At 32.5% G+C, this 26,150-nt stretch overlaps 1 protein-coding gene across 1 annotated transcript in view; it reads left to right on the forward strand.

Annotated features, from left to right (window-relative positions):
- The window catches only part of LOC103270773 (adhesion G protein-coupled receptor L3), a gene marked incomplete at its 3' end in the record, with an annotated part of 680,895 nt that overhangs the window by 266,605 nt on the left and 388,140 nt on the right, over nt 1-26,150 (forward strand). The window contains exon 3 of the mRNA XM_008068295.2: nt 25,084-25,303. Within this exon, the coding sequence (XP_008066486.2) occupies nt 25,249-25,303 (55 nt within the window). The remainder of the gene's footprint in view (nt 1-25,083; nt 25,304-26,150) is intronic.

A 26,150-nucleotide genomic window follows, 5' to 3' on the forward strand; every position in this document is an offset into this window, starting at 1 on the left:
GAAACTTTCCATGGGAGGCTCAGCTACTACTGCACCTATTTGACTCCTACTCAGCTCTTATTGCCTTGTAGTTTATAGTAAAGTTTCTAAAGCCAGTCTGCATGGTGTGAATAACTTTTCTGTAGTTGTGTGACTTTGTGATGATGATGTATTCTTGGTAAATTACTTAATTCTTTTGTGCCTCAGTTCTCTCACTTGTAAAGCAGATGCTAATGATAGTGTGTATTTTAAAGAATTATGATGTACATTAATTAATTGTTTGCCAGTTATTTTCAGTGGGGACAAGCACATACTAGGTGTTCAGTACAAGGAAGCTTTTCCTGAGTAAAGACTTTTGCTTAGAAGCTCTCATGGCCCATGTAGTTATGCTTAGAAGCATTGGTTAGGTTTCTGCGTTTACCTTGTGTATGCGTGTATCTCTCTCTCTCTCTCTCTCTCTCTCTCTCTCTCTCTCTCTCTCTCTCTCTCTGTGTGTGTGTGTGTGTGTATGAGAGAGAGAGATTCAAATCTGTCTCTCCATAGGAGCCTATGTTATCTCAGATATTCCAAGTCTTATTTTATATTAAAACCTGTCTTCACACCACCCTTATAGTATATTTTTCTTTGCTGTAAAATATCTGGATAAAGATATGTAAATCGATTTGATCACATGAATCTTTTAAGTTTAAATTTTACTCATTTTCAAGGCCATTTATTGTTTACAGTGTAAGAATATTACACAAAACACAAGTACCAAGGGAACATGTAATATAGCAATTCATTTAGGGTATAGGTATGGATGATTTATTTAAGGAGTCCAAGATAATTCCAATGTCCTTTTCTCTAAATGCCTATGAATGCAAAGGAGACAATATGTATGTATCATGATTGTACCCCAATAATAATTAATTTTTTTTGTCTAAGCTAACATGCTAAAATACCGTTATTGATGCTTCTTCCTATCAACTGGATGTTTTTTCCATCTTATACACCAAATCTCATAGGCTAATTCAAATTGAACTTTTCCTTTCTCACTTTTTTAGATCAATCAAGTATTCTATATTATGATACTAATAGAGCTATGAGAGTAAACATTAACATAACTTGTATTACTACGTAGAAATATTATAAAGTCATAATGCCATTCATAAAATTCCAAAGACTTCATGTGTTTCTCAAGTTCATACTGAGCTTTCCCAGATATCAAAATACTAGCATCTAGGGAAGGGCATTCTTTATTTTAAACTTCTCAACCCATTCCAAGTAACATTTTGTGTTTAAGTTATACAGAGGTATATAACAGAAGTATTTAATACAGAAGTATTTAAGTTATACAAAAGTAGCCTAATAGTCTGACAGAGAACAACTATTTCTCCCATACTGTATTTTTCTACCAACAATACAATAATGCTGAGTAACTTAATTAAATTATTGTATCAATTGAAATAATCTGTGTGCTTGACTGAAGTCTGAGTTCCTATAATGACCAGCTTATTGATTGATTGGTTGATTGACACATACTCTTCATTCTTACATTTAGAATTATGCCTTAGAATATAAACATATGTTGTAGGAAACAATTGAACTTTCTAAATTAAAAGGTAGTATTCCTTTTTTGGAGATCATACCAAGTTAAATTAAACAAATATTGGTTTAACGAAAATAAAGTACTGTACTATGACATAGTAGTGGAAACATTCATAAAGCATCATTTTCTAAATGAAATTTAAAATGAAATTGAGAAGAGCGGATAATAATGACTACAAAATTTTCAAAAAATAATAAAACTGTGATTTTGAACGACTTCTTCATGTATAGCCTAAAGGAATTTTGCAAAACCATGATATATCTCTTTAATTTTTGTTAACATTGAAAATATTACATTATAAATTTTAAAAGTTGCAAAGAATATATTTTTATAACATTGAAAACATTGATACTCACTCTCTTAATTCAGTGGACTTAAATACAATAATTATTTAATATTGATCATTATTCAATTAAAAATGTCTCTGAACAAGGTCTTTTTTATAACAAGCAGATATTCTACTTTATTCCTTTTACTGTTTGAATTCATTCTTCTTTCTGAATTCTTTCACAGAAGTTTATGTGAAGTAATATACTTCTCTGCTTGAAAGTATTTATTTGGTTACCTTCTCAAGCTTCTCTTCAGCATGTGTGTATTTATCACTCTGTATTTTCCATGAAATAATAAGTTTTTAAATGTTTTTTAATCTCCTTCATATTGACTTATCTTTACATGTAATAGTATCTAGCTGAACAAAACTATTTAAAACCTTATATACCTTGATACATAATTATTAATCATAAAATGTTAAATTTTATCAATAGTAATATTCAATAATATTTCTGGAAGTGTGTACAGTATCCAGGTTAAAGAAATTGTTTCACTTTCACTTCATTTGGTTTTCCATTCTTTTCCATTGTAAGAGTCTAGATAGCTGAGAGGAATGTCTGTCTTTCATAACATGGAAAAAAACTGATTTTGAAAGAGGCTATATAGAAGAATAGTGATATTACAGTGCCTTCTAAGACAGATTCATTTTATAAAAGAGAATATATTGAATTATAGGATCTGGAAACTTATTATCTTAAAATACTCTGAGATTTTATACTCTTTAGAGACAATTTGCATTTTCTCAGAATCTACATACCTGAGTTTAAAGTCTTCTGTATTGTGGGCAGAACTGACAGAACAAATAAAACAGTACCGTAATTAACTGACAAAGGCATTTAGGTTACAGAGATTTCTTGTAACTAAAGAAATGGTCAATAAAGGTATTATTGAACAGAGTTTTTGCTAATTGTGAATATTTTTGTACAATCTGGCTATGTATTCTAAGTTCTCCAAATGTCATGATTACAAAAGTATAAACAAACTGCGAAATGTATTTTAAAAACAGTAGACCAGTTAATACGAAGTGAAAGATTGTGGTTGATTTTGAGTACTAGATTTAGTCCTTTTAACATACCATGCTTAACTATTATATTTTATTGCTTATTGAATTTGATTAATAATAAAACATGATTTATTTGACGTGCTGTGGGAAGAATGGAGGGATAGAATAATATAAAGTGCTTTGGAGTGGAGAGGTACTTAAACTATTACAATATTCCAGGATAAGATGTTAGATTAATTATTTATTACGGCATGAAAAATATTACTTCAAAAACTGGCACTTTAAACATGATCTCTTTTTGTGTGGGGGTACAAATCTGAGTATTACGTAGCTGAGTTCCTCTGCCTCAGTGTCTCTTGTGACGTCGCACTCACACTATTGCCAGGGCTGCAGTCTTATCTGAAGTCACAACTGGTAGAGATTTCACTTGCAACCTTATTTGTGTAGGCCTATCATGGGTTACATCATGACATGGCACCTGGCTTCCCCCAGAGCAAAGCAGACAAAATAGAGAATGCCTAAGATAGAAGCCACAATCTTTTCATTAACTAATCTTGGAAGTGGCCATATTCTGTTTGTTAAAAGTGGATCAATATGTCCTGCCCAGCCTCAAGAGGAATAGGTTGCACAAGGATGTGGAAACTTATAGTAAGAGTCATTGAGGTCCACCTTAATGCTGCCAACAACAGATGTTAAGGCCTGAACTACATGTTTGAAGAAGCCATAGAAAGAAAGACCTATTTTGGACAAAGTCTTGATAGATTTTGGAGAGATGACCCTGACTTTTTTTTTTTTTTTTTGAGTTGGAGTCTCACTCTGGCTGGAGTGCAGTGACTGCTCTCGGCCACCACAGCCTTGATCTGCTGGGCACCGGCGATCCTTCCACCTCAGCCTTCCGAGTAGCCGGAATTACAGGCATGCGCTACCACACCCAGCTGAGTTTTTGATTTTTTATTGTAGAGATGAGGTCTCGCTGCCCAGGCGGGTCTCGAACCCGCGGGCTCAGGCAATCCACTCACCTCAGCCTCCCAAAGGCGCGAGATTACAGGCTAAGCCACCGAGTCCGGTTGACCCTGACTTTTAACCATAACTCTGACTAATTCAAAATGTGCCTTTGAGAGATTGATTTATCTTTTTTGTTCATAGCTTTTTTGTATGTAAAATGAGGTTTGAGGTTTAGTTATGCCTACGGTATCTTTATTATTTGGTTTGGTTTATTTTTTCCCTTGTATGTGATTGAATTTTAGGAACCAAGGAAACCTTTGCAGAGAAAAAAAAGATTCATGTATATAACAGAAGTAGGGATTATTTTGTGATGGCAATAAAGATAGTTCGGAAGTTCATGCTAGTGTAGGGGTCATCAGTGCTACAAATACGTTAAGTAAATTGAAAACTGTAAGGAAGACATTGAATTTGACAATGATAATGAGGCCATTGGGGAATTATTTGAGCGAATTTTTCAGTGACTGAAGAAGGCAGCCTAGACTGGAAGAAAGTAGGGCTTGAAGTGGCTGTGAGGTAATAGAGCCAATATTAATTGATTGCTAAGGTGAAAATTTTGGTTGTAAAAGGTAAAACATACCTATTTGCATGTATTTAAGTATGGGTGTGTATGTCATTTTTCTTTTAAGTAGGAGAAGCTTTTTAAATATTTCTGAGAAAGAGATCATAGGTTAAAGAAGAGCCTTGGTCTTGTTCACCTTTGTACGCTAGGTATGTTGCACAGTGCCTGAAACAAAGCAAACACACTATAAGACTTTGGTAAATGAATCAAAGCAGTTATTCCTTGTCTTATGGAGGCACCGGATATATGACTAAGAGAAGGGTCTTTGTTGAGACTGCCATACATCCAGCACTTACTCATTTAGTGACTGTGTTTAAACAAGCTCCTTGTAGATTTTGTGACTCAGCTTTCCCGCAGGTAAAACTGGTATCATTTCAGTCTTTATGAGAACTAAATGAAGATGAAAAAGCAAACCCAAAATATGTACAAGTCTCATAACAGGATATGAGACACACTAAGGGTTTAATAAATATCTACTCCTATTACTATCTGTTTTATCTAGGAAAAAAATGGAGGCACTTGGAACTTTAATCACCAGCTTGTTTTACTACAATTATGCAGACATTTATTGACAATCTGTTAGATGCCGAGCCTTGTGCTAGTTGGTGAAGACATAAGGTGAATAAAACATGTACTTGTCCTACTGGGTCTTATTGTTTGGAAGAGGATTTACACCTGCAAACAAATGAAAATAATAAAGTATTCTGGACCCTGTGATGGAATCATAAATAGGCATTTTGAAGGATTGTTAGGAAACCTTTACAAGAAAAAAAGATCCATGTATATTACAGAAGTAGGGATTATTTTTTGATGGAAATAAAGATAATTAGGGAGTTCATGCTTGAGCCTCCACTTTTACAATACAGCCAGCAGACAGAACATTTTAGAAGAGTATGTTGTGATCCACAATAAGAATATAAGATAATTTGAGCAAAATTGCACTGAAATATTCAGAATATAGTCTGGGCACTTACGTGCAAGTAAGTATCCTCTTATAAGAATAACTTCTAAATAGGAAAATAACAGAATGTAGAAATTTTATCAACTTGTGTGAATGACAGTGAAAATATCATTTTGAGTATTTTCTGCCAGAGGCTTTGTTTTGCCTTCCTACCATGTGAGGTTCTAAAAGTTAAATATATGCAACAAACACAGCTTTCACTGTTATGATAAATACCACTTTTAGAACACTGAGATAATTTATTTATTCACAGTATTTGTTGAGTGGCATTATTTTGTAGGCTGTTATTAATTGTTAAATATATAAAACCAAAATAATGTCATTCCTTCCCTTAAGGAGATTTTTTAAAGAGGATATATTAAAATATTCATTTATCTAATTATCAGGAACAGTGAGAACACTTCAAATAACCAAAAAAAAAAGGTAAATATGAGAAATTTTTTTTTTTTTTTGAGTTGGAGTCTCACTCTGTCACCCAGACTGGAGTGCAGTGGCCGCTCCCGGCCACCGCAGCCTCGACCTGCTGGGCTCCGGCGATCCTTCCGCCTCAGCCTTCCCAGTAGCTGGAATTACAGGCATGCGCTACCACGCCCGGCTGATTTTTGATTTATTATAGAGATGAGGTCTCACTGCTCAGGCGGGTCTCGAACCCGCGGGCTCAGGCAATCCACTCTCCTCAGCCTCCCAAAGGCGCGGGATTACAGGCTGAGCCACCGAGCCCGGCGAGAAATGTTCTTATTGTGTTTATTTTATAATTTCTTTTCCTCTTCAAACAGGGATGGATATGCTAACTTCATCGGTACCATGATCGATTTTACAAGAGGAAAAGACATATATTCCAAAACTTTAGCACTGAAGGATTACCAGTTATTTACTATCTAAAGGATAAATATATTTTACTGGAGTACTATTATATTTCACCTGTTTATCCAAATGTATTGTATCTCCTCCAAAGATAAATCATTTTCTCTCACAAAATTTGAAGCTGCTGGTTAAATTAATATAAATTACTATCTTAGTTTCATTAAATCACTACTGCCCAATTGCACACTTACATTTTTAATTTTAAATGATTCATCTCTCACCAAAGAATGTGTGCACCTCATAATATCCAATTAAACTATTTTTAGGCTAATCTAACAAACCATTTTAGAATATCGAGGGCAAATGTGAATATGTCTTCCACTCACTGTCCTCTAATTGAATATATATGTACATATATATATATGTTTTTATTTTTTAATGAGTCAAGGTCTCACTCTGTTGCCCAGCCTGAAGTGCAGTGGCATGATCATGGCTCACTGCAACCTCCAACTCCAGGGCTTAAGTGATCCTGCTGCATCAGTTTTCTGAGAACCTGTGGTTACAGGTGCCCATGCACCACCACACCTGGCTATTTGTTAAAATTTTTTGTAGAGACAAGGTCTTGCTGTGTTGCCCAGGTTTGATATGTTGCCCAAGCGATCCTCCTGCCTTGGCCACCCAAAGTGTTGGGGTTACAAGTGTTCGTTGAACATTCTAAACAGAGTTTCACAAGCCAGAAAAGTTTCTAATGTTTCTTAGTTCATCATTGATTTGCTCAATAGTAGTGTTTACTGCATGTCACATGCTATAGGGTCCCTTGATTCTCTGTAAAAAAAAAAAAAATGAGTATTTGAATTATAACGTTTTAAGCAGTTTTAAAATCAAAATTGGAAGGGGATGGAATAAGTTAGGATACCATTCACAAAACTGCTATGTTACTTCAGCCAAGAGAGAAGGAAAAAATTTCATTCTGGTTGAATTTAGAGCTGAGTTCTGAAAGTCTGACACAGATTTATGGTTTCTTTTCTGTCAGTCCCACTTAATCCTTGTGACACTGCATCTTTCTTGAAATACATAAGAAACAGTGCTAATGGCAAAATATTTTCTTTAAAGGTGCATTTTAAAGGTGGATTTGGGAAATGTTAGCAAAGTTACTCTGATTTTTTTAAAGTAATGATGAATTATGACTACCAAGTATAGGTCTTGATTAATATTCATAAAATATACCTTATATTTTCTTTGTTTTATCAAACTACCTGCCAAATCTTGGGTTAGCTCCTATGACTATACTGATTCCCCTGTAGCCTTGATAATATTTCAAGGATTTAAACTTCAATTCAAGAATATTAAATCAGTGATAAATGGAACTTCTAAATTCTATTATCTCAGTAGATTTATAGACTATGTACATTTAGTGTTGAAACCTGTGGACACAATTTTATTCATTTGTGAGGCAAATCTGTAGATCATGTACTGATGAAAAAAATAATGATAGATTTTAATTTCAAAAAGCATGATCTCTTACGTAAGCATTTTAGTTAAGAATTTAGGCTTTAGATAGATAAATCAGCTTTTCAAACACTGCAGATAGGTTAGCAGTATTGCAATGTATCTTAACTCAGGGGCACTTTTTTGGACTGTGCTTGGTTTGATCATATGACTCCTCATGTTTGTCATTATATATATATGAGTCAGATTTTTTGTGGCTCATAAGGCATGATTCTCCATCTTCTAGCTGATCCTGTTCTAAATTTATTATTCATCCACTCTTTTTTTTTGAGAAAGTAGGATTTATTGAGAGGACAGAAAAGCTCCCACAGTAGGAGGGGATCCTAAGGCGTTGATTCATTCTACTCTTTCTTACCCTAATCAATTACTCAACAAATATTCTTGTGTATCAATAGTTTATAAGGGTAATGACTCCAATTAGGACCCTTTTATCTCATCCCCAACTCCCTATTTTATTTGTTTAGTTAGTTAGTTAGTTATCAAACAAAGGATTGGAATTTGGTTCATTTGAAAACACCGAAGGAATATACAGAAATAAGTGAAATGTAGTGCAGCAAATTTGGAAAATGATCATTCAGAAATCTATCTGGTACATGATTTTTTAAAACCCATATATTCATAGCTTCTTAGTAATTTGGGGGTTCAACATGCTTAAGCTTCATTCCAGCCATATAAATAACACAAAATCAAAACATCAACTGTGCCAGAAGAAATTAATGAGACTTCTGATTATTAGGTCAGAAAATATATAACCCAATTTTTATTTATTTATTTATTTATTTTAAAAATGTAGAGTGCAGTTCAGGATTAGGTGTACAAGTGGTCATCATACAGGTAAAGTTTGGGCCTCCTTTTGATCCCCACTTTGCCTGGTTTGAGATAAGATACCGTTATTGACATCGTGTCCCCCTGACCCACACACACCTGCAGTATCCCACTACTCCCAATCCCTTTTTTTTAAATTGTGGGGTTCAATTCAGCACCAGGTACACAAATATTCATCATGCAGGTACCCCTGTGGATGAGGTGTCCCCCCTCCTCCCCAGGCAGATTTTGACTACTCCTTTCTTGTAATATTATGGTAAATATTCAGGGACCACTTATGAGTGAGAACAGGTGATACTCCATTCTTTGTTTCTGTGATAGATCACTGAGTCTGATGGACTCTAAATTATGGCCTAATTTTTATGTGACAATATGGTTAAGCTCTGTTGTGATGATGGTTCCTATTTTATTATTATTATTAAAATATAGTAATATTTAATCTTTAATGATAGTGTTATTTTATATAAAATGGCAGTGATACATACGCACACACAACTATACAAACACACATCCAATTTTAAGCAAAATTTAAAAATGCCCACTGTTTGTTTTGTAAAGATATTTACACACTATTAACCCATAAAATATCTGGACCAAAGTGCTTGGTACAAAAATGTTATGGAATCAAGACTTTGAACTGTATACCTATAGTTCAGACTGTTAGTTCAACATGAACAGAAGCTACTTCCCAATTGCATTGTATATTTTCTTCAGTTTCTCTAAGACATTTGACTAGTGTATCCCAGTAATAGAAGTATAGGAAGGGGAAGCATGTAGAGAGTTTAGGAAAGTATAAAACATTATCTCGTCACTTGACTTAAGGGATTTAAGAGACTGTCCATAATTGAAAATAGACCTTACAATGTATTTTGGAGTTGGAATCAGTGCATCCTGCCATATTGTGATACTTCTTTATCTTTATTATTTTAAAAAGCTTTAATTATTTTGTCACAAATTTATGTTTTACTACATAATTTGCAAAAAACTAGTCAGATTTTAATGTTTAATGTATTAAATTCCTTCTCTTAAGAAAAGTGCACAATTTTAAGTGTATTCATTAATTCTGACACACATCATAATTATCCAAATATGGACTTAATACTTTTTACATATTTTAAACTATTTTAATTAATTTCTCCATAAAATATCTTAAGAGTCATGTTTCTTTCTTTATTTTAAATTTGCTTGGATATGCTTGTTCCTGTATTCCCAGCACTTTGGGAGGCCGAGGCAAGAGGATTGCCTAAGTCCAGGGTTTTGAGACCTGCCTGGGCAACGTGGTGAGACCTCATCTCTAAAATAAGTCAAAAAATTAGCTGAGTGTATTGGTGTGCCTATAGTTCCAGCAACTTGGGGTGGAAGGATTGCCTGAGGCTGTGGTGGCTGTGAGCATGCCACTGCACTCCAGCCTGAGTGACAGAGTGAGACTACGACTCAAAAAAATTTTTTTTTTGCTTGGATAATAGAACATGAAATAATAATCATTTTCATTTGGGACAGAATGTTTCATAACCTGTAAAACGTTTATGTATGTCAGAATAATTATGAATATCTATGATGAACTCTAGGCTAAAAGGACTAATGATACATTTCTTTCCTAATAATTATGGATCTTCTCTTAATTTTAAGACATACAAACTCATATTGAGATATGTGTTTGTGTAAAAGCATTTTCAGTGATGTCAAAATGATTATGGTAATAGTGTTAGTGAACTTTTGCTTTTTTGGCTGGATCACTGTGAATCAACAAAGCAAAAGAGAAAGGGAAAAAAAGGAAACACAGAGGGGTCATGTCTGAGAGTAGCTAATGGATGCTTTTGGTTTAATGATCTCTGAAATGTATTTTTTAATGCTCCTTGGAATTCAAAGAAACTTCTCCATTAGATTAACTCTTTTAATCACTGGGAGAACTAATGTTCTCCAGACTACCAATCACATTTCTTTTTGGCCCCTGGTTTGTTTTCTTATTTGAATCTCTAAAAAATCTGAGGAATTCAGTATAAGACCATTTCATTTTTTGAATTTGAGATAAAGATTATTATTATATCTCTTAATTAGATCTTGGAAATGAACGTGTTTAGTATTTGCTGGCAGCATTCTGCAGATTTACCCTTAACTATTTATTTGCAGTAATATATACCTTTCTAGCTAATCTTTTTTATAGGTGCACATCTGTGTGCACATTTGAGTTTTCTTTATATTAACATGAATTTCTTTAAAAGTTTTATTTTATGTCATATTACGTTTTCATGATGAAGATGAAAACATAAAGATATACCCTAGGCAGGCTCGCTGACTCAGCCTGTAATCCCAGCACTTTAGGAGGCCGGGGCGAGTGGATGGCCTGAGCCCACGGGTTTGAGATCCACACGGGCAACTTGGTGAGACCTCATCTCTACAATTAAAAAAAAAAAAGTTAATCGGGGGTGGTAGCTCGCACCTGTAGTTCCAGCTACTTGGAAGACTGAGGCAGAGGGATTGCCGGAGCCCAGCAGGTCGAGGCTGCGGTGGCTGGGAGCGTGCCAGCGCACTCCAGTCTGGGCGACAGAGTGAAACTCCAATTCAAAGAAAAGACAAAACAAAACAAACACACACACACACACACACACACACACACACACACACACACACACAAAACAACAACAAAAAAAGAAAGATATACCCTAAATAGCCGTTAAGAGTTTTCTTTCTACAAATGGGTCATATAAGACATACTCAACAGAGTTTTGTTCAATTGATTGGCATTTAGAACGGTACTGGAGCTGAACTGACAGAGGAGCTGTCAACATTTTTCTTTTTCAATTTCGTAAAGAATTATTAGATATTAATTATTAACAGACCAAATCTAGCCAAATTTGTCAAGATGTCCTAACATCTTGACTCTTCAGCTTTTTTTTTCTTTATATTAGGCCTACATCCAGATCCAAAGTTTTTCTATTAGAAGAAAATTAACATTAATAAGCTATAATCCCTGAGCATAAATCAGCTACTCATGCTAGAAAATATACAGATGTTTTTAAAGGGCCTTATAAGGAGCTATTTAGACAGAAACTTTACACATGTGGAATATACACATACAATGCACACAAGCACATACTCCATTGATGCAGGGGCAGTTCAAATAAAATTGTTATGTTACCTACCTACCTTTACCATACGGTGGAAGATAGATTTGGGCCATAGGCATTCCTTGTATCTGTGAAAGTATACAATGTAGGGTCTCTGCCCATTGATAAGAATAATTTCCAGTAGAGAGCTATTGTACAGAAGTCTTTAAAAACGATTTTTCAATTTTAGTAGAATTTTAAAAATCAGGAAACTGGTACGAATGAAATTATCAGAAACTATTGAAAAAGCCCACCATTGGAGAGAACATTCGCCTTGGTTAAGGTAATAAGAAAATTTGAAGGGTAAAAATACAGTGTAAATTTACTTCAATTCATGTATATTAGAAGTGAAGTGACAATAAACAGTTTATATAACATTTGAAAATACTGTGTTCTGGGCAAACCCCTTAGGTCCCCTTCCACTGTGGGAGCTTTTCCGTCCTCTCAGTAAATCCTGTTCAAAAAAAAGAGAAAATACTGTGATCGATGTTGACATTGTTTCTTATGATATTTTCCCTTTTTTAAAAACTAGTAACTTGTCATATTCCAATAAAGCAAAATTCTTAATCAAATTAAATCAAAGTCCACTTTAGTAACAAATAGAAATTGCATGTATTTTGATTTTTGAACATATGTATACCTTTCAAATGGATGTCTCAGTTAAGCTAATTAGCACACCTATCAGATCAGAGAGTTACTGTTGTCTTTCTTTTTTGAGTTGGAGTCTCACTGTCGCCCAGACTGGAGTGCAGTGGCCGCTCCCGGCCACCGCAGCCTCGACCTGCTGGGCTCTGGCGATCCTTCCGCCTCAGCCTTCCAAGTAGCTGGAACTACAGGTGCGCGCTACCACGCCCAGCTAATTTTTGATTTATTGTAGAGATGAGGTCTCACCTGCCCAGGCAGGTCTCGAACCCGCGGGCTCAGTCAATTCACTCACCTCAGCCTCCCAAAGGTGCAGGATTACTGGCCAAGCCGTGAGAACACAAGATTTAACCTCTTAGAAAATTTCAAGTATACAATACACTGCTATTCATTGTATATTACATCTCCAGAATTCATGTATCTTACATAATTGAAATTTCATCCCACATCTTTAAAACAAAAAAATTAAAATTTAAAATTAAAAATAGAAAGTTATTTGTACCCCTTGACGAACATCTCTCCATCTCCCACCTCTCTGCCTTGCCACTGTCACTGCCAACCACCACTCTCCTCTCACTTCTATTAATTGGACTATTTTTTTTTTTTTTTTGAGTTGGAGTCTCAGTCTGTCGCCCAGACTGGAGTGCAGCGGCCGCTCCCAGCCACCGCAGCCTCGACCTGCTGGGCTCCAGCGATCCTTCCGCCTTAGCCTTCCTAGTAGCTGGAATTACAGGCATGAGCTACCACGCCCCGCTGATTTTTTGATTTATTGTAGTGATGAGGTTAATTGGACTATTTTAGATTCCGTGGATAAGTGAGATCATTCAATAATATTTGTGGTTCTGTGTCTGGCTAATCTAACTTAACATAATGCCCTCCAGATTTAATGCCTTTCCAAATGTTCCTTTTTTAAGACTGAATAATATTTCATTGTATGTATATATTCCATTTTCTTTATCTATTTATTAATATCCAAAATATATAAGGAATTCCTACAAATTAACAGTAAAAAATAAAATTTAAAAAACAACTAAAAATAAGCAAAGGATCTGCATAGACATGTCTCAGAAGAAGACAATACAAATGGCCAATAGGTACATGAAAAGGCATTTGACATCACTAATCATCAGGGAAATGCAAACACAATCCAGAATTCTGATTTTTAAATCACAGTGAATCACTCTTAAAGAAACTGATGTATTTACTGAAGTTTATAATGATCAATGTTGATACATATAATTAGAAAATTAAAATATACTTAACACACCTCTAGTGATATATTGGCTGTGGTCATGAACACACATTTATTTCGCACAGCTAGGGCTTGAAATTTTATAATTGCCAGTGACCTAATTAATACAATAACCTAATTAAGCTCAATGATAGAAGTTAATCAAATTAAAGAATTTCATGCATTTCTTCATTCTCACTGAAATTACCACATCATTATAAAGTTTTATTCATACAATGAATACAGAAAAGAGTAAAAAGAAAAAGGCAAGGGAGAAAAAAGAAACTCAAAATAGTACTTTGCAAAGAGTATTGATAATTAAGGATACTCAACTTTGTTAGCCTCCTCAAATCAAGATAGACCTCAAAATTATTCAACTCTAAAAGGCTAAAGAAGACCTGCTATGAATGTACATGTCCTTTATGTGGGTAAAACCATTGCAGTTTTTTGAGATTAAAAAAAAAACAAAACCCACACACACCTGACAAGGTGAAAAATCTTTAAATAAAATTAACACATGGAGACTGTTATGTTAGGAAAGTATTGTGATTTTGTGTATTAATGAGATCCCTTTGTCAAATACATGTGAAAGTTTGCAAGAATGTATATTACCTATGATTTATTTAAACCTATGTATTAGGATATGTATTTTCAATAAAGGCAGAAAGGCAAATCATATAGGAAAAAGAAGGAAGGAACCCTTTCAAAAAGCCAGCCACTATTTTATTTAGTTAATTAAATAATTTTCTTACTTTTTCACAGAAGAAAGTAATTCTCATCATTAACATTTTATAGAAAAACAGTAAAGTATATAAATTTTGCAATGACACTGTCATACTTCCTGAATAGCATTTTTTTTCCAAAAATGTTATTGCTATGGTAAATCTTTATAAAAACAAGAGTATGTTTCCCCTGAATGCTTATGTTTTGAGATGTTTCAGAAAACACTTTATTTTAAAATATAACTAAAAAATAAATCAGTGTCTAAAATGAAAGAATAAAATAGTCTTTGTGGTAGCTTTCAAAATTGTATCTTATTCAGTAATCACAGACATACTAGAAAAAGCAAAATCAGAAAACAGAGATGAGTATTGATTCTAAAACTGATAAAAGAAAAATTTCCGATTATTTGAACTCACAAAATGTTGAACTTTCAAACATTACCACGAGTATAGTATTGAATTAAAAAATATTTTAATCTAAAGATGTTTCAACACTTTCCATGGTAAGAAATTATCTACATTGGCTCTTTTTCTGTTGTCACTGTGAGATAAATTTTGTGAAGATTTAAATAAAATGTTAGCTTAAAAGGATTCAGGTAGCATATCTGCCAACTTGGTTGTGTTTGAAGAATTTTCCATCACAGTCAATCTGTGTTCCTGGCTTTATTTCCAGCTGGTGCCAAATGTTCAACGATGACACTATGTATCTTTCTGTATAATTTGCCAATTTGGGTTACTTTGGAACTTAGGTACTCCTGAATTGTCCTTGTGAATCACCACTCTGCAGAGAAAAGACTGAACAAAGAAATGATGTATTTACTGAAACATCATAACTCATAGATATTTTTATAAAAGAGAAAAAAAAGTGCCTTTTGCAGAGATCAAAACAGTGGCATTTTAAAATAAAAATAGGAGCCATTAAGCCATTTTAGGAGTTGTCTTAATAATCAAGAAAATAAAAATTTTTTATGAAAAATTTCTTAGACTTTTATCTTAAAAATAGCTGCTGTCAAAATAATTTTGGGGAGCCACTTTAATCCTGCAAGTTTGCTTTCTGCATTTTAGTTGCAAAATTTCAAGAATGCATTGGTATTTGACCTAACAACTCAAATGTTACTTGGGGATAATTATATACTATATCTTGTCACCTACTGGGAGATAGATACAGTCACCTTATATAATGCTATCTGACTGAAATCTGTGAGACGACTTCTCTGGAATTTCCAATTTTTGAATACCTTGAATAGTATAGACACCTAGAGTATGCAGTGCAAAGATCTCTTGTTGAACTATGTGTATCTACTTTTGTGTTTAGCTCTTTATAGGCTTTTAATTTCTAAATAAGGCTGTTCTCTTCCAAGTATTTTTCCTCCCATTAACCAAAACCTCTTTGAGTTTTGTCTATTATTTTAATTAAATTTTCTATGTTTGATTGAGTTAATGATCTCTTTATATTAGAAAATGGGTAGCTTTTGTACAGACATCTTTAGGAGTCGCTCAGTGTAATCTTTTAAAAATAACAAGTGCTTGACACAATTAATTTGAGGTACCATTGATTTTATCATTATCAAATATACCAAAATATACACAAGGTATATACATAGCAATTGAATTATGATAGTATAGAAGTATGAATTCATAGACATTCATTATCTTATACTAGGTTATTAAATAAAATAAAAATTTCTTGAGTTGTAAATTTATAGTATAATTACATGAAATTAAATAATGTACAACTAATGCTATCTGTGGGTTGGCACCTCTTAAGTTGTTTAAGTTGTATATATTTTAAGCATTCTTATAAAGGAATAGCTCAGTAATTATGTATAATTATCAAGAATCTCAAAGATTAAAATGACTTTCAGTATTATTTTCTTCCCTATGAAGACCATACTTTGGGGTTCAAGCGACTATTTTAAAAGTTAACTTTTATGAAACGACCTGTTTCATAATTTGGTAGCTACCTATAAGTGCTAATTATCAAAGTATAACTATAAAAATGTGTTGACACACTTATATTTTCCTTTTTTTTTTCTTTTAAGGATGTGGGTACAATTTATATTTTTAAACTACATCTTGGTAAACCGTACTGTGTAAAATTATTGATTTTAAAACCATAAATATATACAAACTCCCAATTAGACTAAAGTTACAGCAGAACTGTTGCATCATATGGTACAACCTTGGAAACTCTCCCTTGGTAGTAATGGTCCCTGACTCCCTTTGGATATTTTAGGCACTGATATCCCATAATGGGCCATTATGGAAGGTGTTTAATTTGAGACCTAGCCAGGTGCACCCTACTGAGATGAGATAATTTCAAAACATGTGTATTTTCTCCCCTGCCGGCTTGCGACTGATACATTAGCTACAGGGGATAAACTATAGGAAAACGATATTGTATTATTTTAGGAATCATAAAAGACCATATATTTCCTTCATAATCATAAGAAAAAGATGTTTAAAACATATTACACAGATATCCTTTTTAATGTAAAGAGATTCTAAAGGGATTATCTTCAGTTATTGTATGCATATTTTGTTTTCACTGTTTTTCAGTAATATCTTATTAATATTTAAACTCTTTTTGATAAAATGACATTTTAAAATATGACTATTAAGGGCTTCAACTCAAATTGTTTATGTGAAAGAGATATGTGGGAATGACCACTCATGATAATTAAGCCACAGTGAAACTGTTAAACCAATCTAGTCCATAATGTAATATACTTTCCCCTGCAGTCCTCTTTGTTTTGGAAAGTGTCCAAAGAAAGTGTAAGTAGTTGTGTATTTTTTCCTTATCTGTTAAAAAGAGTTGGAAGTTGTAGCTTGTCTGCTCTAGCCTTTATGTTTTAAGTCAGTTACTTTTGAACTATCCTTGTTTTCCAAAAAATAGTGTTAAAAAATGAGATTTTTTTAGTTCAGTCCCCAAAACCCATACTATAAGTTAATATGATTGTGGTTATCTAATTTTATATGTAAAATTCATTGTTACCAACTATGGAAATTTTTTTTTAACCAATATTGACTGTATTGCCAATTGTTTTGATAATGATATTTAGAACTTCACAGGAAAAGTTATGATTATGTTGGTTTTAAATAAAACCTTGGAATTTCACTTATAACACAGATTGTCACTAGATATAATAATTTCACTTATAACACAGATTGTCACTAGATTGCTTAATGTGTTTTTCTTTTCTCTCCATTTTCGCCTGTGTTCCATGATCAATTTAATCTTCTAAAAGCATGGTGTTTACAATGTACCTTCTGCTTCTATACCCACTCGACCATTCACAAACTTCTATCAAATGTTCTTCTATCCCACTTACCACTAAATGTAATCTCATTTACCATTTATAACCACACTTTTAAATATAAATCCATCTTTAAATAACAAGGATTGTTCTATTTATTGAATAACTACTTTTGCCTGGAATCTTTATAGGTCTTATGTATATTTCCCTTCTTTTAAACATAAACCACCTGGTAGAATAAGTATTAAATTCAAATGTGAACATTACAGGATAGAAAATGTAAGTAATCTGCCTATGATTAAATAGCTTACGAGTCAAAGAGAAAGGACTTGAGACAACTGTTTTCTCACTCCAAAGTTGATGCTATATCCTCTAAGCATGCTGCTACTCATTGCATAGATTTCTTGATGTTTTATACTTGATGACAGTAGTGTAGTTTTAAAAAATCTGTTCAGAAATAAAGGATTACGAAAATATGGCCACATTCAATTCTGGGTCAAGGTATAATACATACTTACTATAGATGAAATTGTTTCCAGGTTGTATTTGGCTTGAATGTGTTATAAAGTATAAATAGTCACTGTTAAATGTAGAAAAATACCATTCTATCCAAAAGTGTTGTAATTATCTGAAATCAATATTTGATCACAAATTGCATAATGACTGCTAAGCAGTGTTATGCAAATTTGAAACTCTGACAAAAATATCATATTAAAAAGTGCCAAAGCTGCATTTTTGTTTGTGTGGTGTCATGTTGGGTCCTATCTACCAGTTTGTTTATTAATTTAATGATTCATGTAGTACCTTCATTGGCTAGGCTTCTTCCTTTCAAATCAATGATTAAATACATTATTAAATTCACAACAAATGTTCTAGTGTTTAGGAGGAATATAGGGGACTATAGCAATTGGAGGATATACTCACAATTAATATTTACACCATTCTTAAAAGACTGTACTTGCAGTAATTTTTATATTTTGATGTATTTCATGTCTTTAAATGTTACAAAATGCATGATTTGAAACCAGTCAAATTGAATTTGTGTGTCTTTGTATAGCCTTCAAAGCCCTTCCTCCTCCACCCCAATGGATCCTCCAAATCATTGTTGTTCCTCACTTACCCCTGACAAACCAGATGACTTGCAGTTCTGCATTAGTCTGTCATTTGCCAACTCTTTACTGTTATCATAGCAACCCTTAATCCAGAATGTTCTTCTTCCAACTACTCTTTCATGAAATGTTATCCATTCTTCAAATTCTAGCACAATTACTATGGTCTTCTGAATCATCCATGCAGTGTCTCCTCTATTTTTTTTAATTCTCTTATTCTCTATCAGATTAGGATTTATATTTTACCCCCTGTATTTACTGTATTATCTCTCTCCCTCTTTCTCCTTGTCCTCATTGTTTTCTCCTCCTCCTGCTTCTCCTGTTCCTCTTCCTTCTTCTTTTCTGCAATTATGCCTTGTATCACATACCCGCTGTGACCAAACACAGTGCACACTTATAACAAATTGACAAAGAAACACACGTGTAAATTTGTTAAATCAAATATTTCTTGAAAATATTAAACAAGATGATTGAAGATTCTTCTTGTATGAATCTCCAAAGGGAGTTGTTAGTACTATTTAAGAAAGTATTCATGACTAGAACATTTAACTCATTATTGCTGCTCAGTGATTAAATTTTTCTAGTAATTATTAAAGTTATTTTACCCAACAATTTGAAAGAAAGAAAAGATCCTTGAATCTTGCTATAAATGTCTTAGTTTAGTCACATTGTTATAAAAAACTCTTTAATTTCTTAAAAATAGTATGAGTGATTGTGTAATACATATAATTATTTTAGCAGGAAACAGGAAAACTTTAAAGGAAAAGCATATTTGTAGGTTTCAGACATACAAATTAGAGTTAACATTAAAAAATGTTTATTCAAGCCGGGCTCGGTGGCTCAGCCTGTAATCCCGCGCCTTTGGGAGGTTGAGGTGAGTGGATTGTCTGAGCCCGCGGGTTCGAGACCCGCCTGGGCAGCGAGACCTCATCTCTACAATAAATCAAAAAATCAGCCAGGCGTGGTAGCGCATGTCTGTAATTCTGGCTACTTGGAAGGCTGAGGCGGAAGGATCGCCGGAGCCCAGCAGGTCGAGGCTGCAATGGCCAGAAGCGGCCACTGCACTCCAGTCTGGGTGACAGAGTGAGACTCCAACTCAAAAAAAAAAAAAAAAAAAAAAAAAATATATATATATATATTTATTCAGTTCAAACTCTTTTAAAGCTCATTTTGCTTTTTCCCTGTGATTATCACAGCAAACAGTAATATTTAATAGGATGATGATGAGAGGAAGTTGTGTTTTAGTTGTCTAATTTTTTATCTTGCTACAATAATTCTTTTTCCTTAAGAGTTAATTGTATCAGAGAGCTCACATTTACATCAGAAGAAGTCTCCAATGTAAGCACTGCTTGTGGAAAGGCATATTTGTGAGAGATGTCATCTGTTGTTTCATAGGGCATGGAGTGTGAAGTATTGCTACATATGTGCTTGTGATTGTGCAATATTAGTAAATAATTGAAATATTATCATCTTGAATTTGAATAATGAGCATTTAAGTCCCTCATCTAAGCATTGTATGCATAATGACTAGTTGAAATATATTTTCCAATCTTATTAAATAAATATTTCTCAAAGTACTTGGCTTTCTTTGGTTACTATGGACAGATCTTACTTGTAAATGTAGTGAAATGTGTGCACATAAATCATGGTTACTTTGGTGCTGCAATATTAAAGCAGATATTTACTTTTACTTTACTTGTTAATGAAGGACAAATGATTAATTAAAATACCTATGTTATTCTTCTTTGAAATTTATAACACTTTTCCATACATCAGTATTTTATTATTGTTGCCATTTTACCAAGGTGGGAAATTGTACCTTGAAACAATTTTATATCATTACCATACATTAATTTTATATCACTGAAGAGATGATTGATGGAGAAGACTTGTGATAAATGTTCGATATTTTAACCAAAACGTTTATAAATTTTTCAAATTTTAACATCCATATATTAACATTGAGAGAATACAGATAATACCCAAGCGATAATTCTAAACACACCTCAGGTAAGTTGTAAAGTTATAGCCTGAATTCCCTCTGTGGAATAAGGAATAAAAAAACAAAATAAAATATGCCAATTTGGAAATTCCTGTATTATAATTAGCAATGGGACAACAGGGCTATACCAATTAACTGTTAAAATAATGCCACATGGAATTTCATATTTGCAGTGTGCCAAACACATAAGAAAATGTTAGTCTCTTTTATAGGACAAATACAAGTAAATATTCAAAATAAGGTATAAGTTAATAAAAATCTATAACTTGATATTGGAGTAAAATTTGTAGTTAGCAGAATTTTTGTCTAGTGAACAGTTAAGAATTGGGAACATTTAAAAATCTATAAGGAAGATTTTAGAGTTTCTTATCTAAGGTATTATGGTGGGAAAAGTACAATAACATACAGTTTCCTTTGGGGAAAGTATGAGAAAAAAATCATTTTATTGAAATATGGTTTGAGTAGCTAACACACTTCTGAGACAAGCAGTGTTCAGACTCTAATGGTAACCTCTATTTGAAGTGTAGAAAGAAGCTAATATAAGATAAAAATAGACATTTTTGAGCAAGATTTAAGAGCAAGAGAATATAAGAAAATTAAATTGCAAAAACAATTATGACACCAGAATTTAAGGTGAAAGCTTCCACAGAGTAAAATAATATCTCAAGTTTGAAGACCATTTGTTGAAAGAAATAACAAAAACTTCAAATTCTTTGAGCACAATTGTGTTAAATTTGAATGACAGTACAAAGTTGATAAATAAGGAATCTTCTGTATAGTTAATGAAGGAACACTTCAGTTATATAAACTATATGTAGAATTTCTTTTCATAATTGCTCTTTTTAAAAACGTCAGCAAACCTGTATCAATTAACACATATTCCCAATTCTAAGTATTAATTACATAAACTTAAGTATTAATTATGTAAATCAGGTCACTTTAATCAACTTTACTTTTACATTTTACATATTGTGAAAAATAGTGAACTTAGTTACTTGTTTCTTTTTCACTTTTTAATTTTTTAATTTTAAAGATGTGGGGTACAACTCAGGGTAGTTACTTGTCTTTGAAGACATATAGCCACTGAGATATTTATATAAAAATGGATTTGTTTGGTGAAGTCAATGGAGTTAATAAGCACATACTTGGAAAACATCATCATAAAAAGATTTATTTTTTAATGTTATTAATCAAAGAGCTGTGATATAACTTTCTGTAGATTATGAGCAATCTATTGGTTATTAAAATTTTTATGGTATAATTATTGCAATTTTATTATTTGTACACCCAAGTTAGCACATTATTTTGGAGCTGGAAGTGAGAGGGAGGTGGAGTGTGAGAACTTGTTACTCTCCTCAGAGAGTAGCTTTTATTCTTCTAAGTTTCGCTTTTCACCCCAGTTTCCATAATAATAATGAAAACAAATCTCTATGTCTAAATTAAATGTGAAATGTCTGAGTCGACATGCCTCTATCCTGTAATACCTTAAAATAAATTATTATTAATAAATAAAATTGTGCATCTTTTTATTCTTTCTGTAAAATAACTTCCACTATTGTTTCAAAAATGTAATATATAGATATCATACAAATTTATATATAAAATAATTTATTTAAGCAAGAGTTCTTTGAAAACTTCCTACATAACCTCCTTCCTTTAAATAATTAATGTCTCCCATCACAGTCATGTATTTTCTTTTTTATTTCTACCGTAGACAGAAGAAAAAGCATTAAGGTTGGAGTCAAACATTTGACTTGAAATTCTAGCTGTGTGGCATGTCTGATTTTCCTCCTCAGTAATCATGGGACAATATGATCTTCATTGATTTGTATTTGAACATTTATGTACACGTCTCACACCATGTATATCATATAAGTACTAGAAAAAGGTTAATTATCTCGTAATTATTTACTGTGTCCTGCTTTTTCCACTATAATATGAGTTATGAGAAAATTTATTCTCCTTGTTTGCATTTTAGTAATAACCACTATTGCAAATATTAATATATTTTTTGAAAGAATGACTACCAAGTCCATCTAGATCATGGCACATAAGTCTTTCCAGTAATGGAAAGCTATAAAAACAGTTATCTTATTATTATGTGTGTATGCATGTGTGCTTGTATGTGTATTCACTCGTCTCCTGATGCCAGCTTTAACTCTTATATGCTCAAGATTACAGAGGGGGGAAGAAACTCCCCAGCAACAGAATGTTGAGGTTTAACAGGAGAAAGCATTGCTGCATTGTTCATTAACCTGTCAATTATCTGCCCTTTTAAGTGTCTGTCTTTAAGTATCTGTCAATTATTTTGTGCGTGTAAGTTTACAGCCTGTGCAACATAGCGAGATCCTGTCTCTAAAAAAAAGTTATTTTAAATTAGCAGTTGCTTTCAAAATTTATTTTGTGAAAGATTTATACACAATTGAGAATAGTTTTGCAGGTTTTCTTGCAAGTGAAAGTTTGATAAGAGAAAACAAAATGAAAATGTTGCACACGATTTCTTTTCACATAATGTCTGTTTTATCTCAACCACAAATATTGTTTCTTGTCAATGTTTTTTTCTATATGTAAATAAAAATGTTGTGAGATTACCTAGGATGAGCTTCATTTTTTAATAATATCTGTGAAATTAAAAAGAAAATCTTTATATATATATTGTGTCCAGTATAGTGCTGTAGGATTTTATGTATACAATAATAATCAACAAATAATTTTTACTTATATTACCAAATTATCTTGATTTTGCTTCTTATTGGTTCATATTAAAAGGATGAGTAGTATAAAATGAAAACTAATGAGATTTATAATTGCTAAAGCATATAGCACTTACCAAATGCCTATACTGTTCGGGGCAACTTTTATATATTTTGTGTAATTTAAAATTATAAATTTTAACTCACTGAATGTTCATGCAACTATATGAATTAAGTAATATTCCTTTCCACATAACAGATAAAGAAACTGAGACAGCATAGGGTTAAATGACTTTCCCAGGTCACAATGCTAGCAGAACTAGTAATTGAGATTAAGTTGTCTAGCTCCAGAATCTGTGTTCTTAACTACCATGCTATAAATAACAATATCAACAAGTCTGATTAATTAGTGTAATTTGGCCTTATAATAAGGGCAAGTAATTCAGAAAGACTTTGGTTTTTATGTTGGCAGAATAGAACTTATTAATACATTCTTCACTAAATTAGTAAGAATATTCATTTTCAGAAAATTTTTAAGTTTTAGTCTCAAAATCTGGAGTGGTTGAAAATACATATCAATCACTAGAACAGAAAAAAAGTAAAGCATGATAGAAGGAAGAAAGGAAGGGAGGGTGGGAGGTAGAAAGAAGGTGAGTAGAAAGAAGGAAAAAGAAAAGAAAAAAGTAGAAAAGTCGAAAGAAGGAAAAAGGAAGGTAGGCACAATTTGTACTTGATTGACCAGTTTGAAAGTTGCTGATGGTGAAAAATGGCATTTTCGAAATTTGGGCCATGTTTCTTCAGTATTTTGGCTTCCTAAGATAAATCCTAAAATTTTAATCGTAGGCAACTATATCAGTTTGGTTCAATAAAGTGACTTTTTAATGCTTAAAAGTGTTCATAACTTCCATACACATTTAATACCTTTAAGCAGTTTTCCTTATCTTAAATCACAAGATTCTGGGGAATAGGTTGCATGTTTCTTCACTACTGTGTTGTAGTCTGTGTTTCTAGCCCATTGCTTTGTATTCCGGTGGGCACTCAATTATCCTCTGTTGAATGAATTAATTATATTTGAGCTGCATTTTAATTTAGTTTGTATCTATATATTTGGCATTAAAAATAAGTTGTTTAGAATAACAAAAAGGAAACATTTTGGTATAATAGTCTATACTTAAGCATAAATAGTAATTTAGGTAATACCTTGCCTGGAATTTAGACAATCAAACAAAAAAGGTATCAGTTTTTGCAAACAAAAATCTATGATGTTCACAGATCTTACAAAGATACTTAGAAAAGTAATATGATTAATATGTGGAATAATTTACAAATGAATATTGGAGCCTGAAATGAAAGGAAGACACATGCATTTCATATTTGTTTTAAACTAATTCATGGTAGTAGTGACATATGAAAATATTTTTACTATTCTAATGTTAGTAAAACATGTATTTGTGGAAAATACATGTCCAAATTGAGCTCCAAATCTCTTATACATGTTAAAACTGTATATTCAAGTTAATTTGTCCAGTAGATACAGAATTGTTTATTTCATTCATGGTTGGGGCTGAATATAAACATTATCAAAATACATGCATAAATAATGTCTTTTAGATTACTTAATTATTATGTGATGCTTGTATTCATTAACATGAGGAAAGGAGGCAGAATACAGTTCTCTCAGACAGGAAATAAGCTTTCAAGAAATTAAGAATACCTGTGTTTGATAACCCCCCTTTTTTTTCTCTCTTTTTTTGCAGGTTTCAGATTTGAGATATTGGTGTTTCTGATTTTGAGGAATTTTTCTTTTTAATTTTGTTTGTTAAATCATCGGTCTTAGAGTACTGAAGAATCAGAAATACACCTATTTTGTTTCACGTTTGAACACGAATTTTTGAGGAACTCTCACACCTGAGTACACAGCCATGTGGCCATCACAGCTGCTAATCTTCATGATGCTTTTAGCACCAATGGTTCATGGTAAGACCTTTAAGGAGATTTTTGTTTAATGCCTAATGTCTCACTTATTCATACTAGACCCTTTCTTCGAAATCTTTACTCAGATTCTTTAGCTTTTACTTACCACATAATAGTATGAGTAATTTTAAATGAAAAAAGATAATAGGTACTTTAAGCTGCAATACTTCTGACTTCTGAGTTGGATTTTTTAAATATTGGACTATATTTATAACCAAGGGACTTTTTAAAAAATAACTTTTGCATGCTTTATTTTATGTTTTTACTACACTTAATGGAGGGAAATCAGGTGGATTATTAATTATATCATTTATTGTGAATTTTTTGACATATATTTTTAAACTTAAAAATTATTTAAATATAGTTATTATGAACTTTTGAAAGAAAATTCCAAAAGAATCTGCTCTTCAAATCCAAGTAATTTTTTTCTGAGTGTTTATGACTCTGTGCAATCTTTAACACACAGAATGTAAACTAAAAACTTTTGGTAAAGAGAAATTGTTTCTGTAATATATCTTTGAATAAAAAATAAAAATAAGCCCCAAACTTAAACAACCTGACAACAAAATAACACAAACATATGCTTTTACTATCTAAAGAAAGGTAATTTTACAGAAGCATGTGAAAATATTCATAATAGACTTGTATAATGTTGTTCATTTAGACATTACTATTTACAACACAAATATGATAGTTTAGAAAGAATGTAAATTTTTTTACATTTAAAATTTTCCAAAATTTATTAAATATTTAATCATTCAGTACATAAGCAAAACTTATTTATGTTTTGCTCAACTTAGTGTAACATTCACTATCTCTCAAAAAACTGGTATTCTATATGTATGTTCCT

Source organism: Carlito syrichta, unplaced genomic scaffold, assembly GCF_000164805.1.
Source record: "Carlito syrichta isolate Samal-C Ts95f unplaced genomic scaffold, Tarsius_syrichta-2.0.1 Scaffold309933, whole genome shotgun sequence".
NCBI classification, from domain to species: Eukaryota; Metazoa; Chordata; class Mammalia; order Primates; family Tarsiidae; genus Carlito; species Carlito syrichta.